The sequence below is a fragment of the Triturus cristatus genome, chromosome 10 (assembly GCF_964204655.1).
Source record: "Triturus cristatus chromosome 10, aTriCri1.1, whole genome shotgun sequence".
NCBI lineage: Eukaryota > Metazoa > Chordata > Amphibia > Caudata > Salamandridae > Triturus > Triturus cristatus.
Genome location: NC_140593.1, coordinates 223,817,746 through 223,835,695, shown reverse-complemented (window position 1 = coordinate 223,835,695; position 17,950 = coordinate 223,817,746). Strand labels below are relative to the sequence as shown.

The following is a 17,950-nucleotide window of genomic DNA, read 5'->3' as shown; positions in this document are numbered from 1 at the left end:
TCCCTAGGTCAGAAATGAGAGCACAACACCACTATGATGAACCCGGGTATTTAATTTAAAGGCTCTTGTTTTAGCGTCTCAACACTGTGCCCCAAGGGATATTGTCGTTGAGTCCTGACAAATGTGTAGATAACCTATAGACCCAGCGCTGTTCCTTTTCGAACAATGAAGTTGATTTCACCTGTTCGATAATGGTCCAATGTAGATCATCTGCAGTGTGATTCTGACGCAGGAAGTGCTCAGTCAATTTAGTTGCACTTCTTTTACATCGGACATTACTCCGGTGTTCACCAATCCGTAGTTTGATCTTTCTTGTAGTCATGCCCACATATTTTAAATTACATGGGCATGTAATAAGATAGATCACATCTGCAGTGTTGCAATTCGTGTGGCTGCGTTGAATCCAAGTTTTCCCGGTTTCCAGAGATAAGGTCTTTGTGGGGGACGTGAGATGACAGATGCTGCAGGACCCACAGGGGTAATGCCCAAGAACAGGTGGCAAACCCCAGGTATCTAGAACTGAGACAGTAGTCGGTATGTTACAAGTTCTCGGTCTCGTATGAACTAGTGAGTCCTTGATACTCCTAGCCTTCCTGTAAGAAAATAGAGGTTTGTCCCACTTGATACTGTTACTTTCCAGGATACGCCAATGTTTCTTAATCGATTTAGAGATGGCATTGGAGGCAGTATTAAAAGTAGTAACACACGTTAGTGGAATCTCAGTGAGCTGTCTAGGAGAATCTTGTAGAAGGATCTCTCTAGGTTGGTTTCTTGCTCGTTTGCAGCTCTTATTCAAGATGGTGTCAGGATAGCCTCTCTGTTTCAATTTAAACGTAAGATCTTTTGATTGTCTACGAAAATCCTCCACATGGCTACAATTGCGTCTGATTCGCAAATACTGGCCATAAGGGAGGTTTTCCCGTAATGGCCGAGGATGAAAACTGGAAAAGGCCAAGAGGTTATTTTTGGCTGTCGGTTTGTAATGAGTTTTAGTCACAAGTGCTCCCTCAATTTTGGTCACAATTACGTCCAGAAAAATCATTTCATAATTATGGAAAGTATGAGTGAACAACAGGTGGGGATCACAGGTATTGATCCATGTCAAAAATTCAAGTAGAATACTCTCCGGACCCTCCCAGATGATAAAAATATCATCGATATACCTCTTCCAATAGGAGAGGTAAAGGAAAAAGGGGTTAACTTGACTCAGAATGAATTTTTGTTCAAAATTTGAAACATAAAGTCCTGCCACACTGGGCGCAAAAGTGCTGCCCATCGAAGTACCGGTGGACTGTAGGTACAGAGCACCTTGATATTCAAAAAAGTTTTTCTTAAGTGCCAAGGTGGCACAATCAATGATGAAACCCTTCGGGGTCTGAAAGGACCAGGTAATAGAATCCAAAGCTTCCCCAATGACCTTGATGGTGTCATCCTGGGGAATGCTCGTGTAAAGGCTCTCAATATCCAGAGAGACAAGAATGGTATTGTTATGATCTACTCTCAGATCTTGTAAGGAAGCCAAAAAACTTTTGGTGTCTCTAAGATATGTGGGGGTGTCCTGGATTATAGGTTTCAAGAAGAAGTCACAAAAAATCGAGAGAGGTTCCAAAAGGGAGCTTATGCCCGATACAATTGGGCGGCCCGGAGGTGGAGATTTATTTTTGTGGATCTTCGGCAGTGTGTAGAAGTATGGAATCACACCTTTTCCTTTCGTCATAAAATCTGCTTCATGCTTGCTAATGAATCCACTGCTTTCAGCATGTTCAACAAGATTGCATATTGTGATTTTCAATTCTGGAGAGGGGTCGGTAACGAGAGGAGTGTAGTTCTTCCGATTGTCTAGAAGACGTCTGCATTCTGAATCATAATCTCCAACATTCTGAATGACAATACCTCCCCCCTTGTCAGCTGGTTTTATCACAATAGATGGATTGGTTTGCAATGATTGGAGAGCTTGAAATTCAAGGGCACTCATGTTTTTATAGGCTCCTTGGTCTTGAAACGCTTCTACATCATTAAAAACAGCTTGTTCAAATGCAATGATCCCCGCTGGAACCAAATGTGGGGGAGGTGTAAATGTAGATTTTAGACAAGATTCTCCTAGACAGCTCACTGAGATTCCACTAACGTGTGTTACTACTTTTAATACTGCCTCCAATGCCATCTCTAAATCGATTAAGAAACATTGGCGTATCCTGGAAAGTAACAGTATCAAGTGGGACAAACCTCTATTTTCTTACAGGAAGGCTAGGAGTATCAAGGACTCACTAGTTCATACGAGACCGAGAACTTGTAACATACCGACTACTGTCTCAGTTCTAGATACCTGGGGTTTGCCACCTGTTCTTGGGCATTACCCCTGTGGGTCCTGCAGCATCTGTCATCTCACGTCCCCCACAAAGACCTTATCTCTGGAAACCGGGAAAACTTGGATTCAACGCAGCCACACGAATTGCAACACTGCAGATGTGATCTATCTTATTACATGCCCATGTAATTTAAAATATGTGGGCATGACTACAAGAAAGATCAAACTACGGATTGGTGAACACCGGAGTAATGTCCGATGTAAAAGAAGTGCAACTAAATTGACTGAGCACTTCCTGCGTCAGAATCACACTGCAGATGATCTACATTGGACCATTATCGAACAGGTGAAATCAACTTCATTGTTCGAAAAGGAACAGCGCTTGGTCTATAGGTTATCTACACATTTGTCAGGACTCAACGACAATATCCCTTGGGGCACAGTGTTGAGACGCTAAAACAAGAGCCTTTAAATTAAATACCCGGGTTCATCATAGTGGTGTTGTGCTCTCATTTCTGACCTAGGGACCTATTCTGTATTATGGCCGCTTTGGATCTTTGGTCACCTGTGGTAATTTGCTTATTATAAATTCTGAGGATGAGTCTGCTCATCCCCCCTATATATATTTGGCCAAATAGGGTTTTTGATTCGTCACGAAATCCTATATTTTGCGGAGTCCCTGGGGTAATGAATCTACAAAATAACTGATCATCCGTGACAATCACTTTGGGCAATAGATGGTAGTCGGCAGTCGGATCTAAAGTGTTGAGTTGCCGTTGCACGGCTTTCTGAGTTGAATAAAGCTTCAGGTTGAAAGGAGCCTTTAGCGCTCTAGCATTTTTAGAGGATTGCAGTCATGTAGTCCTTCTTCACTGTCTCAAGCTCAGAGGCGTGTGGGGAAAGACTGACACATTCACTTCCGGGTCGGCAGCGGCTGATTATCTGCATTTAAACACGAGCCCGCCATTACGCATTTACCTCCGGGCTCGGCGGACCTTTTAGGTGCAGACTGCTGGCTGTGGACTTGGATGATGTAAGTACCAACTTCTCAATAAATGCGATCCCTCAGAATTATGCTATACGGAATAATGTGGCAAACAATCTGTGTGAGGGACGGTGTGTTGTTACATCTAACGCTTACCCCGCATTTTCTCCTTCTGTTGCCACAGCTGTTCTGTAGTCCCGCAATCCGCCTTCTTGCCCAAGGAGCGCACACCCACTCTTTTATACGTAAGCTACCAGTGTTTTTATCATTTCGAATTTTGCTTTCCTTCTTTGAAGTTGTAAAGCATTTTTAACAGTGCCTACGATATATGTGATCTCTATTAATACTATTAATCATGTCTGGCCAGAGTATCGACCAAATTGTTGAAATACTCTATCTATATATTGTCTGAGTATATGGATTTTGGCATGTTTACAAACTTTGTAAATTACATTTATCTTCTTGTTCTGATTGTAACACAGAAATGGCTATAAGTTTACATAGACTATGTTAATAACGTGGGGACTGATTCAGTCTCTTCTGCTTGGTTTCATGTATATCTGATGAATATAAGGCAACTATTATGTGTCTCCTTAATAAAATAAACTTTTTTTCAGAAATACGAGGTCTGTTTCCAGAACAGTGGGAGACCTCTACTGGAACCGTGAGTCTATCGGTTCTTTGCACCTGAGGTTAGGGTAGGCCTTAGTGAGCCTACACCGCCAAGGTGCCTTTTTCTGTTGTATAATTAGGTCCTGATGAAAGCTTAGTGAACAAACATCTTATAGGGGGGAGGAGCCAAGATGGCGACCGGGATGGCAGCGTAGGCTCCCGGCTCTGTGAACCTCCGCGTCCTGCACAGATATCCTGCATGAGATCCTTAGCCTGCGCTATATGCCCGTGTTGGTGAATGATAGCGTCAACCGATCGTGTGACTCCGAAGTTTCTGGCGGCGGTATCGCCGGAGAAATGTCCAGTTGAAGTTTGCGGCCTGTGCAACCCTGGAACCGGGACCTCGAGTGGACAACATGGCCGGGCGGCAGTTCAACAACAGCGGCCTCTGATGACTGGGTGGAGTCGGCCTAGCCGGAGCGGTGCGAATATCGGCCTACATTTCGCCGTGGTCGTTCCTACCACGAAGCGTAGCAGAACGAGTGCATGCCCGAGGTGACTAATCCAAGATTCCCCGGTGATTGTCTCAGCCTTCGCCGGTGAGCCGCCCGGCCGCCGCCCGTAACTCGCCCGGATTTTTGCGGACTGCTCCCGGATTTTCGCGGGCGCAGGTCCGTGGAGGGGATGACTGTTGCCCGTGACCACACGCCGGATATATTTTTTGCCTGCCCCCGAAACCCTGATTCCAGTGACATGGAACCTGAGGCGCTTGTCCCTGAGTCCTGGTCCCAATCTGGGTTGGCCCTACCCGGCGGCCATCTTGACAGGACGAAGTCTACTATCCTGTACACTGGGTCGCAGCACGATTGGAAGTGTGCGACTATGAGGAGCGTCGAGGTGCGAGCGCCGAGAGCTGTGCTGGGGTATGGTGATCTTCTCGAGGCTCTCGGTGCCCTCCATTCCACCTTGGTTCACGGCGCCTGGGTATTGGGGAGTAAGCTTGATGGGGTGACATCAGCGTTGGAACAGTTGCTGCCTGCCTGTCCCCAGGTACACGGGGAATTCCTACACCGCACACAAGAGGACAGTGTCGTGGCCGCCCCTGTGGATAGTGACCAGCTGGAAACTCCGGACAGTATCTTAACGTGTGATCGGCTGGCTGTGGGTCTGGTCTGTTCCGGAGGTATTGGACATGAGTGGGGGGTGGTGGCCTTGTCCCGTGCGCGGCCTCCGGCAACCCAGGCAACATTCAAGCAACGGTCGCCTGCTCTGGCTGATTTCGCTTTCTTGGACCTTGTGTGCGGTGCAGATCCTGGGGCAGCACTGGGAAAGATGACTCTCCATACTGCTGACTGTGTCGGTGATCAGAGACTTCCACCCTACCTGTGTGTGTCGCTTCCTGTTCTCCTTTGGACGCTCCTCTTCTTTGTAGCATTGGACATGGCACTGGGTCAATGGGTATGCATGGGTAGATTCGCAAAGAGTGGCCAAGGATAAGGCTGATCCTTCAGAGGTAGTTATCTAATAGGCGGGCGGGCTCAGGGGTTGCGTGCTCTCACGGCATAACTGTTAGTGTATTAGGCGCATAATGCTCCCCATTCTTCTTTGACTTGGTCGATTCTGTGTTGCTTAATGTTTGCTTTAGGGGAAAACAAATTGTGCGGGAGGGAGAAGCCGGGGGCATGTTTTGAAGGCCCTCCTCCAGTTTATTAATATTCTCTCTACCCCCCGTCAGGGGGGGTTTCTTTTCCTACTCCTCTTTCTCTGTTTCTTCTATATTTCGGGTCTGGTTCCGGGGCGACAGGCACGCTGCTGGGGGGGGGGGCCGTACTCATCTGCAGAGGTGCAGGGTGGGGGGTTGGGGGAGGGGATCTTTTAGTCTTTAACCTCCTTTTTTCCATGGCCTCCTTTTTCTTCTCTTATTCTTCTTTGTCTTTCTTTTCTGGGATCGGCATGGTAAAACTCCTTCGTCGTTAATCGCTGCGTTTTCATGTGTGCCACAATTTCCGTGGTGTTTTCTGGGTTTTAGGGCAGGGGACTGCAGGTGTAAATGGCCGTGATATTCCTCCACATCCTGAACTTCTTGTTTCAGCGCCATTGACTAGATAAATTGCTGTTTATTGTGGACGTTTATTATTCTGCCTGCCATTTCTTGCCGCCGGGAAACTGTTTGGCACCTGATCCTTCCATTCTCCCTTATTATAAAATGAAAACCTTTTGTATCATGGTCTCCTACTTGGGCTGTTTAGTGGCCGAGAGTATACCAGCATGGAGATTCTGCTCCCCGAGGTGCTGCCTGTGATAAATATTGATTTTTGTTACTCTGACTGCTTAGCGGCCGGCCCCGGGGGTTGTAGGCCCATACTTGTTATTGGTTGAAATGTCAATAAAGGTTTTTCAAAAAAAAAAAAAAAAAAAAAAAAAACATCTTATAAGCTGAAACATGTCGACCGCTTGACCACCCATAGGATAAATCTGACCAAATTAATGTCAGTAGTAATTATCCTTCACAGTTTTTAACATATTCCTGTCTCGTCACTATTAAAATGTTTTGGTGTACGACACATGATTTTTAAAAAATCCTTTTCACTTTTTTCACACTTATCACTTCACTTTACTCTAGTCTGAAATTGCTGCTCCGCCTTAATTTAAAGCGTCGAAGCACACCAGAGGTGCATAAGGCTACTCTGGCTAAAACCCCATGATGAAGCATGTCACCAACTATGTTGGTGAGTGAGGGTTTTATTTTTCATCAGATGGATTTCGTTTCCTTCACACTTTTCCCAAGCACATAGTGTATCATTGTATATTCGATCTTTTTATTGCGTCACGCTCTTTTGTTGTTGTTATATTGTTTTCTGGGGGACCAAGAGTGTGGACACACCCTCTCTCTCTTGTTGTTTATCGTTGTATTTAGGCAGCGCACAGCTGCGAGAGACTTCCTGATTTAAGTATAGTGTGATCACATTTTTTATAATCCAACTCGCACTGAAATGGAAAACCCGGGGCTTACGTATACAGATGCTGAGGTTGATGCCCTTTTGGCTGATTCTTCTCTTTTCGCTGACTCCTCAATAGCACAAACAATTTCCCAGACTAGTGAGTGGGACAAACTAACCGAACAAAAACGATGCCGGATTCGTACCATTTTACATGGTACCATTGTGACGGATCCTTTCCCCCGGTCCCCAATCCCTCACGCCCACCACCCGGATTACCTCCTCTCCGGAACTGTCCCTTCCCGGATTCTCGATTCCGAAGGATCTCCAAAGCGTCCGTGACAACGGAATCCCCACCCCTCTCTCTCTTTCAGGGTCCAATCAGGAGTGACGACGGAGCGGAAGGAGTCGCCCGATGCCCCGGAAGTCCCGCCTACCTACAACCAGACGCCCACAGAAAAAGCGGATCCGAAGAGACTGGAGGGGTCGAAAGATCGTGGCAGGAACTCTCGGCTGGCGAGCACGTGGAGAACGAAGACGGAAGTGGAGAACTCGAGGAGTGGTCAGAAGAGTGGTGGAGTCCCACGGAGGAAGCTGGAGAGCGGCCGTAACTCGGAGGAGAGTTACGGCGGAGCGCGTGAGTACCTTCCACCATACCCTCAGTCTGTTAGAGTACTCTATGTACCCATATAATCTTCCCTTATATATAGCCTCTCTCTCTTCACCATCCCGTCCCGCCACCTTGTAACTTATGTACAGCACCCTACACCGTGTACAGACCCTGTTCTCACGAACCTTCCGAGCACTCTTCCTTTACCAACCCCTGCCTTTCCCCCTCTTACCCTTTCCCCACACAGTCTGCTTACTCCTCTTCACCTTGTGGTAACGGGGCCAGCGTCTTCATCTGAGTCCCAGCAGGACTAACGGCTCCTCTTTCTTTCTCTTCCGGTCCTCCGAGGAACTTCCACACTGTCTAGGGTCGCCGATTACAACCAAGAACGGAGACGTCCCTGAAACACCGACCCCGACGACCCGACCGCGACGAGGAGTTCTTCCACAGCTACATCAAAACCCTACACCTGTATAAACAGAACTTCTGTTCAATAAAACAACACTATAGCCCACTATATCTGGCCTCCTCGTCTGACTTTCCGGCCCGCAATACCCACACGCCGACAGGTGGTGTCAGAAGTGGGATCAGCTGGAGACATGGAGGCCGTACTGCAAAGGATGGCTACCTCCCAAGAACAATTAGGGACATTGATGGAACGCTTCCTGAAAACTGCCGAAAACGATCGTGGGCAACTCCACGATGTCCTGAAAGGCCAGGGAGACACCCACGAACAAGCCATGGGAAAATTGACCACCGCCCTCGAGCAACAGAGACCCACAACCTCATTACCCTCGGTGGTCCTCCAGAAGTTCGTGCCGGGAGAAGATCCGGATTTCTTCTTTACGAATTTTGAAAGGTTAGCCCAGGCTGCGTCATGGCCTGTAGACCGTTGGGGCCATTACCTGGGCCCTTTACTGACTGGTGATTTACAAGCCGCTTACCAACAAGCCAACGTGCAAGGCACCACTCCGTATGCGGATATCAAAACGTGCATATTGGAACGATTGGGCATCGACGCAGAGGCCTACCGGGTGAGGTTACGTCAGGTCAAAGAAAGACCACAAGAGACTCCTCGAGCACTATCGTTCCGAATCAAGGATCTGACATCTCGGTGGCTGAAACCCGAAACGTCCACCAAGGAAGAGATCCTGGAAAAGATCCACCTAGAACAATTTCTCTCGTCTCTACACCCCGGTACCCAAAGGTGGGTACGTCAACATGCCCGTCTCACCTTGGATACCGCCGTGGAAATAGCCAGTGCCTACAGTCGAGCACAGGAGACCCCACGAGGCAAGGAGGAACATCCCCAGAAACCTCCTCTCACCACCGGCATCAGACCTCTCCGCCCTCTTCTACCTAAAAGACCCGTGATGACCCACTTGTTTCCCACACCGGTGCCTACGCGACCTACCAACCCTGGACCCCAATGTTACGGGTGCGGAGGTTTTGGTCACATCGCTCGCATGTGTCCCCACAAAGAAGAACCCATGGAGATTGGTCTGGCCAGGAACTACGTTTGTTCCGTACCCGGTTCTGAACCACCCTCCTTCCACCGACCCGTAACCATAAATGGACAAACCCTCACAGCGTTGGCAGACTCTGGATGTCGACAGAGTGTTCTCCGACCCCAGGCCCTGCAGACACCCGCCGAACCTCCCTCTGGAACGGTTGCCATTCAATGTGTGCACGGCGATACGAGAAGATATCCCACCACCCAAGTCCAAGTCCAACATCCAAAGGATCCGGGAACCACCCTCACCGTAGGACTTATTCCCTCTCTTCCCGAAGAAGCCATTTTGGGGAGTGACTATCCCGGATTACCCGGACTTCTTCAGGATTCAACGGATTCCCTCAACCAATGGTGGGAAGAAGCACCCTTTCCTCAGGGGCCATCCTCTCCAACAACACAACCCAAGCTCCTGAAAACCAAAGCACAGAAAAAGAAGGAGAAAAGGGACTATGTCGACGTCTTCCCAGCGATCCCGGACGAACATCCATGGCAGACAGACCAAGAATTTCGAGCAGCCCAACAAGAAGACCCCGTTCTGCAGGAAGCCTGGGCTAAGGCGTTGGAAAACGAGGATCCTCTTACCGTAGGTCCCTACTTCTTCAAGAAACAGGGGTTGTTATACCGAAAGGGAGGGGGCCAGCAAAAGGCCCAACTGTTGATCCCCGGCCCTTTCCGCGAGAAGGTCCTGTTTCTCGCACATAGCCATCTGCTGGGCGGACACTTTGGTGATGAAAAAACCAGCCAAACCATTCTAGAGAGATTCTACTGGCCCGGGGTCCACCAACAAGTAAAAACATACTGCCGGGAGTGCCCGGTGTGTCAAAAAAACAGTAGATATCGACCCCCTCGGGTACCCCTACAACCTCTCCCTATCATTGACATCCCGTTTAGTAGAGTAGGGATGGACCTCATAGGCCCCTTGTTGCCCTCTCGTAGCGGCTGTCGATATGCCCTGGTCCTCGTAGACTACGCCACACGCTTCCCGGAAGCTTTGCCCTTACGACAACCCACTACCCAGAACATAGCGAAAGCCCTCATCTCCGTATTTTCCCGAGTAGGATTTCCCCGAGAGATCCTAACCGATCAGGGCACCCCCTTTGTATCAGCCTTAATGAAACAGGTTTGTTCACAACTAGGTATCAAACAAATCCGGACCTCGGCTTACCACCCCCAGACCGACGGGCTGGTGGAGCGCTACAATGCCACCTTGAAACAAACACTGAAGAAGTTACTGGGGTTAGAAGCCAAAAGATGGGAAGATATGTTGCCCCTAGCGTTGTTCGCTATACGTTGCAAAACCCAGAGTAGTACAGGCTATTCACCATATGAGTTGCTATATGGCCGGCCACCACGTACCCTGTTAGATATGGCCCAGGAAGCCTGGGAAGCCGAGCCTAACCGCACTCGGCCCCTCCCTGAGTATATATCCAACCTACAAACCCACTTGGCAATGATGAGAGACATCGTCCACCAAAACCTGGAAAATGCCCAGAATAAACAGAAAGTACAGTATGACAAGGGGACAAAAACCCGGAACTTTGCCATCGGGGATTTGGTACTGTTGATGATGCCATCCTCTGATCACAAACTCCTAGGGCAGTGGCAGGGCCCGTATACCGTGCTTCGACAGGTAACCCCTGTCACATATGAAATAGAACTGGATCCTACACGAGGCACCAAACAGATCTTTCATGTGAATCTGCTTAAAAAATGGGAAGGCCCCCGTCCCGTCCTCTCTACCACCGTAGAACAGGTACCCCTTTCCTTTGCCCCCTGCATAGACTCGGGGCTAACACCCCAACACTGTCACGACCTCAAAAATCACCTATACCCCTTACGGCACGTGTTCTCCTCGGTACCAGGTCATACGACCATCACCGAACACACTATACCCACAATACCCGGGAAGGTGGTCAGGCAAAGGCCATACCGAGTTCCTGAAGCCCGTCGGGCGGTAATAAAAAAAGAAACCGAACTAATGCTGCAGATGGGCATAATAGAACCCTCAGTAAGCGACTGGAACTCTCCAATCGTCCTCGTTCCTAAACCCGACGGATCAGTCAGATTTTGCATTGACTTCCGGGAAGTCAACAAAATTTCATCCTTTGACACGTATCCCCTGCCGCGCGTCGACGAGATGATCGAACGCATAGGGAATGCGCAATTCATCTCCACGCTAGACCTCTGTAAAGGGTATTGGCAGATACCCCTCAGGCAAGAGGACAGAAAGAAAACAGCGTTTTCTACCCCTGAGGGGTTGTATCAGTTCCTTGTTCGGCCTTCATGGGCCCCCGCCACCTTTCAACGAGCCATGAACCACGTCTTAAGACCCCACACCCAGTACGCGGGGGCATACCTAGACGACATAATCATCTATAGTGATAGCTGGGAACAACACTTGGACCACCTGTACAAGGTCATCACCTCCCTGGGGTCATATGGTTTCACAATCAATCCTGCCAAAACCACCCTGGCCGCACAAACGGTACAATATCTGGGTTACCTCCTGGGGGAGGGCCTCATCCGACCCCAATCTACCAAAACCGAAGCCATCCGTTCCCTCCCCTTCCCGAAAACGAAAAAAGACCTCCGTGCGTTCCTAGGCCTCCTAGGGTATTATCGGAGGTTTGTACCCAATTTTTCACAAAGAGCAGCCCCTCTCACAGACCTGTTAAAAAACTCTGCAGCCACGGAGACATTGCTCCAAAACCCAACACCCTTGTTATGGGAGGCCTTTTCCGACCTCAAACGTGCTTTGACCTCCGGTCCCGTGCTTGTGAGCCCTGATTATACGCGACCCTTCCTTTTGCAGACTGACGCCTCAGAACAGGGTTTGGGGGCAGTATTATCCCAAAAGGACCTGTTTGGTAACGAGAAGCCCATTCTCTACCTCAGCCGGAAGTTATTTCCCCGAGAACGCAACTACGCTGTGGTAGAAAAAGAAGCCCTGGCTATTAAGTGGGCAGTGGACAGTCTCCGCTATTACTTAGAGGGTCGTGAGTTCACCATATACACCGACCATGCCCCTCTGGAATGGATGGCCCGAAACAAAGGACATAATGACCGAGTCCTCCGCTGGTTCCTTGCCCTCCAACCCTATCGTTTCACCACAGTACACCGAAAAGGGGCAGACCAAGGGAACGCGGACTACCTGTCCCGTTATCCCGTGTCCTCAACAAGTACACGAAACATTCCTAGGGGAAGGGGATGTGACGGATCCTTTCCCCCGGTCCCCAATCCCTCACGCCCACCACCCGGATTACCTCCTCTCCGGAACTGTCCCTTCCCGGATTCTCGATTCCGAAGGATCTCCAAAGCGTCCGTGACAACGGAATTCCCACCCCTCTCTCTCTGTCAGGGTCCAATCAGGAGTGACGACGGAGCGGAAGGAGTCGCCCGATGCCCCGGAAGTCCCGCCTACCTACAACCAGACGCCCACAGAAAAAGCGGATCCGAAGAGACTGGAGGGGTCGAAAGATCGTGGCAGGAACTCTCGGCTGGCGAGCACGTGGAGAACGAAGACGGAAGTGGAGAACTCGAGGAGTGGTCAGAAGAGTGGTGGAGTCCCACGGAGGAAGCTGGAGAGCGGCCGTAACTCGGAGGAGAGTTACGGCGGAGCGCGTGAGTACCTTCCACCATACCCTCAGTCTGTTAGAGTACTCTATGTACCCATATAATCTTCCCTTATATATAGCCTCTCTCTCTTCACCATCCCGTCCCGCCACCTTGTAACTTATGTACAGCACCCTACACCGTGTACAGACCCTGTTCTCACGAACCTTCCGAGCACTCTTCCTTTACCAACCCCTGCCTTTCCCCCTCTTACCCTTTCCCCACACAGTCTGCTTACTCCTCTTCACCTTGTGGTAACGGGGCCAGCGTCTTCATCTGAGTCCCAGCAGGACTAACGGCTCCTCTTTCTTTCTCTTCCGGTCCTCCGAGGAACTTCCACACTGTCTAGGGTCGCCGATTACAACCAAGAACGGAGACGTCCCTGAAACACCGACCCCGACGACCCGACCGCGACGAGGAGTTCTTCCACAGCTACATCAAAACCCTACACCTGTATAAACAGAACTTCTGTTCAATAAAACAACACTATAGCCCACTATATCTGGCCTCCTCGTCTGACTTTCCGGCCCGCAATACCCACACGCCGACAACCATATTAACTGAGTATCTAAGAAATAATGTGGCACCAAAGGGCCTCCTGGTCACCAATGCTCCACGTATTTTTCTCGAAGATCCAGTTTTTCGTAGGGATTGGGCCCAGATGGCGTGGCACTGCACCCGCGACTGGCTTGTCCTAATCATTAAAACAGCCCTCAGACTCTCAGAAGCACTTATGGTTGAAATACAACTAACAGAAACGCATTTTCGCACAACACTGACCGGTTATAAAAAGAAACTGGATGAGCTTAACAAAGAAATGAACGAATATAAAGACTCTTTAACACAATCTAAGGCTCAAAAATTTCAAAAAGATCTGAAACGTTTCTCGTTTACTAAAGTATATCCCTACTCTGATCCTGACTATGTCCCTCCAACTGATAGGAATGATCAGGCAGATACCACAGATGACAACGATTCCTTTTCTAGTGGTTCCAGTAATGAGAGCACAAGATCCAGACAGCGAGGCAGAGGGAAGAATAGACCTTACCAATACCAATCTAATTGGCAACCCTTTCCTAACTCAATGAATTCAGGCTACCCCAATCAGTTCCAACAACCGCAGTTTCCAATGATGGGTTGGAACCCTGGTTTTGCTCCGATGCCTCCCTTTCAATCTAATACGTTCCACCCTCCTTTTTTAGGCAGAGGCAGGCGAGGACGTGGGCGAAGAAGGGGAAACAACCAGGTACACTGGGAACAGGAGGAGGGGGCAGGGCACAACACACGCAGCAAAGCAGGAACCAGCAACAAGAGAGTTTAGTCCTGAATCTTTCTTCACATATTTTGACACAGGCAGAAAGTGAAGTACTTGAGAAAGGACTAGGCTTTGTGCCCACTGCACGGCTGGATCGCTTTCGATTACACTGTGAATTATCTGATTTTTTCAGAAAATTAAAATTGAAATTCTTCTTTGAGTACAATAAATCAGATGTCCCTGCAGATCATCTTAGTGACACAACTTTACGTCTAAAATCTACATTTACACCTCCCCCACATTTGGTTCCAGCGGGGATCATTGCATTTGAACAAGCTGTTTTTAATGATGTAGAAGCGTTTCAAGACCAAGGAGCCTATAAAAACATGAGTGCCCTTGAATTTCAAGCTCTCCAATCATTGCAAACCAATCCATCTATTGTGATAAAACCAGCTGACAAGGGGGGAGGTATTGTCATTCAGAATGTTGGAGATTATGATTCAGAATGCAGACGTCTTCTGGACAATCGGAAGAACTACACTCCTCTCGTTACCGACCCCTCTCCAGAATTGAAAATCACAATATGCAATCTTGTTGAACATGCTGAAAGCAGTGGATTCATTAGCAAGCATGAAGCAGATTTTATGACGAAAGGAAAAGGTGTGATTCCATACTTCTACACACTGCCGAAGATCCACAAAAATAAACCTCCACCTCCGGGCCGCCCAATTGTATCGGGCATAGGCTCCCTTTTGGAACCTCTCTCGATTTTTTGTGACTTCTTCTTGAAACCTATAATCCAGGACACCCCCACATATCTTAGAGACACCAAAAGTTTTTTGGCTTCCTTACAAGATGTGAGAGTAGATCATAACAATACCATTCTTGTCTCTCTGGATATTGAGAGCCTTTACACGAGCATTCCCCAGGATGACACCATCAAGGTCATTGGGGAAGCTTTGGATTCTATTACCTGGTCCTTTCAGACCCCGAAGGGTTTCATCATTGATTGTGCCACCTTGGCACTTAAGATAAACTTTTTTGAATATCAAGGTGCTCTGTACCTACAGTCCACCGGTACTTCGATGGGCAGCACTTTTGCGCCCAGTGTGGCAGGACTTTATGTTTCAAATTTTGAACAAAAATTCATTCTGAGTCAAGATAACCCCTTTTTCCTTTACCTCTCCTATTGGAAGAGGTATATCGATGATATTTTTATCATCTGGGAGGGTCCGGAGAGTATTCTACTTGAATTTTTGACATGGATCAATACCTGTGATCCCCACCTGTTGTTCACTCATACTTTCCATAATTATGAAATGATTTTTCTGGACGTAACTGTGACCAAAATTGAGGGAGCACTTGTGACTAAAACTCATTACAAACCGACAGCCAAAAATAACCTCTTGGCCTTTTCCAGTTTTCATCCTCGGCCATTACGGGAAAACCTCCCTTATGGCCAGTATTTGCGAATCAGACGCAATTGTAGCCATGTGGAGGATTTTCGTAGACAATCAAAAGATCTTACGTTTAAATTGAAACAGAGAGGCTATCCTGACACCATCTTGAATAAGAGCTGCAAACGAGCAAGAAACCAACCTAGAGAGATCCTTCTACAAGATTCTCCTAGACAGCTCACTGAGATTCCACTAACGTGTGTTACTACTTTTAATACTGCCTCCAATGCCATCTCTAAATCGATTAAGAAACATTGGCGTATCCTGGAAAGTAACAGTATCAAGTGGGACAAACCTCTATTTTCTTACAGGAAGGCTAGGAGTATCAAAGACTCACTAGTTCATACGAGACCGAGAACTTGTAACATACCGACTACTGTCTCAGTTCTAGATACCTGGGGTTTGCCACCTGTTCTTGGGCATTACCCCTGTGGGTCCTGCAGCATCTGTCATCTCACGTCCCCCACAAAGACCTTATCTCTGGAAACCGGGAAAACTTGGATTCAACGCAGCCACACGAATTGCAACACTGCAGATGTGATCTATCTTATTACATGCCCATGTAATTTAAAATATGTGGGCATGACTACAAGAAAGATCAAACTACGGATTGGTGAACACCGGAGTAATGTCCGATGTAAAAGAAGTGCAACTAAATTGACTGAGCACTTCCTGCGTCAGAATCACACTGCAGATGATCTACATTGGACCATTATCGAACAGGTGAAATCAACTTCATTGTTCGAAAAGGAACAGCGCTGGGTCTATAGGTTATCTACACATTTGTCAGGACTCAACGACAATATCCCTTGGGGCACAGTGTTGAGACGCTAAAACAAGAGCCTTTAAATTAAATACCCGGGTTCATCATAGTGGTGTTGTGCTCTCATTTCTGACCTAGGGACCTATTCTGTATTATGGCCGCTTTGGATCTTTGGTCACCTGTGGTAATTTGCATATTATAAATTCTGAGGATGAGTCTGCTCATCCCCCCTATATATTTGGCCAAATAGGGTTTTTGATTCGTCACGAAATCCTATATTTTGCGGAGTCCCTGGGGTAATGAATCTACAAAATAACTGATCATCCGTGACAATCACTTTGGGCAATAGATGGTAGTCGGCAGTCGGATCTAAAGTGTTGAGTTGCCGTTGCACGGCTTTCTGAGTTGAATAAAGCTTCAGGTTGAAAGGAGCCTTTAGCGCTCTAGCATTTTTAGAGGATTGCAGTCATGTAGTCCTGTGTGGGGAAAGACTGACACATTCACTTCCGGGTCGGCAGCGGCTGATTATCTGCATTTAAACACGAGCCCGCCATTACGCATTTACCTCCGGGCTCGGCGGACCTTTTAGGTGCAGACTGCTGGCTGTGGACTTGGATGATGTAAGTACCAACTTCTCAATAAATGCGATCCCTCAGAATTATGCTATACGGAATAATGTGGCAAACAATCTGTGTGAGGGACGGTGTGTTGTTACATCTAACGCTTACCCCGCATTTTCTCCTTCTGTTGCCACAGCTGTTCTGTAGTCCCGCTATCCGCCTTCTTGCCCAAGGAGCGCACACCCACTCTTTTATACTTAAGCTACCAGTGTTTTTATCATTTCGAATTTTGCTTTCCTTCTTTGAAGTTGTAAAGCATTTTTAACAGTGCCTACGATATATGTGATCTCTATTAATACTATTAATCATGTCTGGCCAGAGTATCGACCAAATTGTTGAAATACTCTATCTATATATTGTCTGAGTATATGGATTTTGGCATGTTTACAAACTTTGTAAATTACATTTATCTTCTTGTTCTGATTGTAACACAGAAATGGCTATAAGTTTACATAGACTATGTTAATAACGTGGGGACTGATTCAGTCTCTTCTGCTTGGTTTCATGTATATCTGATGAATATAAGGCAACTATTATGTGTCTCCTTAATGAAATAAACTTTTTTTCAGAAATACGAGGTCTGTTTCCAGAACAGTGGGAGACCTCTACTGGAACCGTGAGTCTATCGGTTCTTTGCACCTGAGGTTAGGGTAGGCCTTAGCGAGCCTACACCGCCAAGGTGCCTTTTTCTGTTGTATAATTAGGTCCTGATGAAAGCTTAGTGAACAAACATCTTATAAGCTGAAACATGTCGACCGCTTGACCACCCATAGGATAAATCTGACCAAATTAATGTCAGTAGTAATTATCCTTCACAGTTTTTAACATATTCCTGTCTCGTCACTATTAAAATGTTTTGGTGTACGACACATGATTTTTAAAAAATCCTTTTCACTTTTTTCAGACTTATCACTTCACTTTACTCTAGTCTGAAATTGCTGCTCCGCCTTAATTTAAAGCGTCGAAGCACACCAGAGGTGCATAAGGCTACTCTGGCTAAAACCCCATGATGAAGCATGTCACCAACTATGTTGGTGAGTGAGGGTTTTATTTTTCATCAGATGGATTTCGTTTCCTTCACACTTTTCCCAAGCACATAGTGTATCATTGTATATTCGATCTTTTTATTGCGTCACGCTCTTTTGTTGTTGTTATATTGTTTTTTGGGGGACCAAGAGTGTGGACACACCCTCTCTCTCTTGTTGTTTATCGTTGTTTCCAAGATGATATCCTGATTTATGGTGCAAGTGAAAGAGAACATAATTTAAATGCTGAG

The 17,950-nt window shown here is 47.4% G+C and overlaps 2 protein-coding genes across 2 annotated transcripts in view; both read left to right on the top strand.

Moving 5' to 3' along the window:
- Window positions 1-17,950, top strand: part of LOC146789239 (serum paraoxonase/arylesterase 2-like) — a 375,480-nt gene that overhangs the window by 255,042 nt on the left and 102,488 nt on the right. The window lies entirely within an intron of this gene.
- LOC146789240 (uncharacterized) lies at window positions 7,112-13,027 on the top strand. The gene is made up of 2 exons (XM_085630858.1): window positions 7,112-9,550; window positions 12,326-13,027. The coding sequence occupies exons 1-2, from the start codon at window positions 8,054-8,056 to the stop codon at window positions 12,560-12,562; spliced, it is 1,734 nt and encodes a 577-aa protein (XP_085486984.1). The 5' UTR covers window positions 7,112-8,053; the 3' UTR covers window positions 12,563-13,027.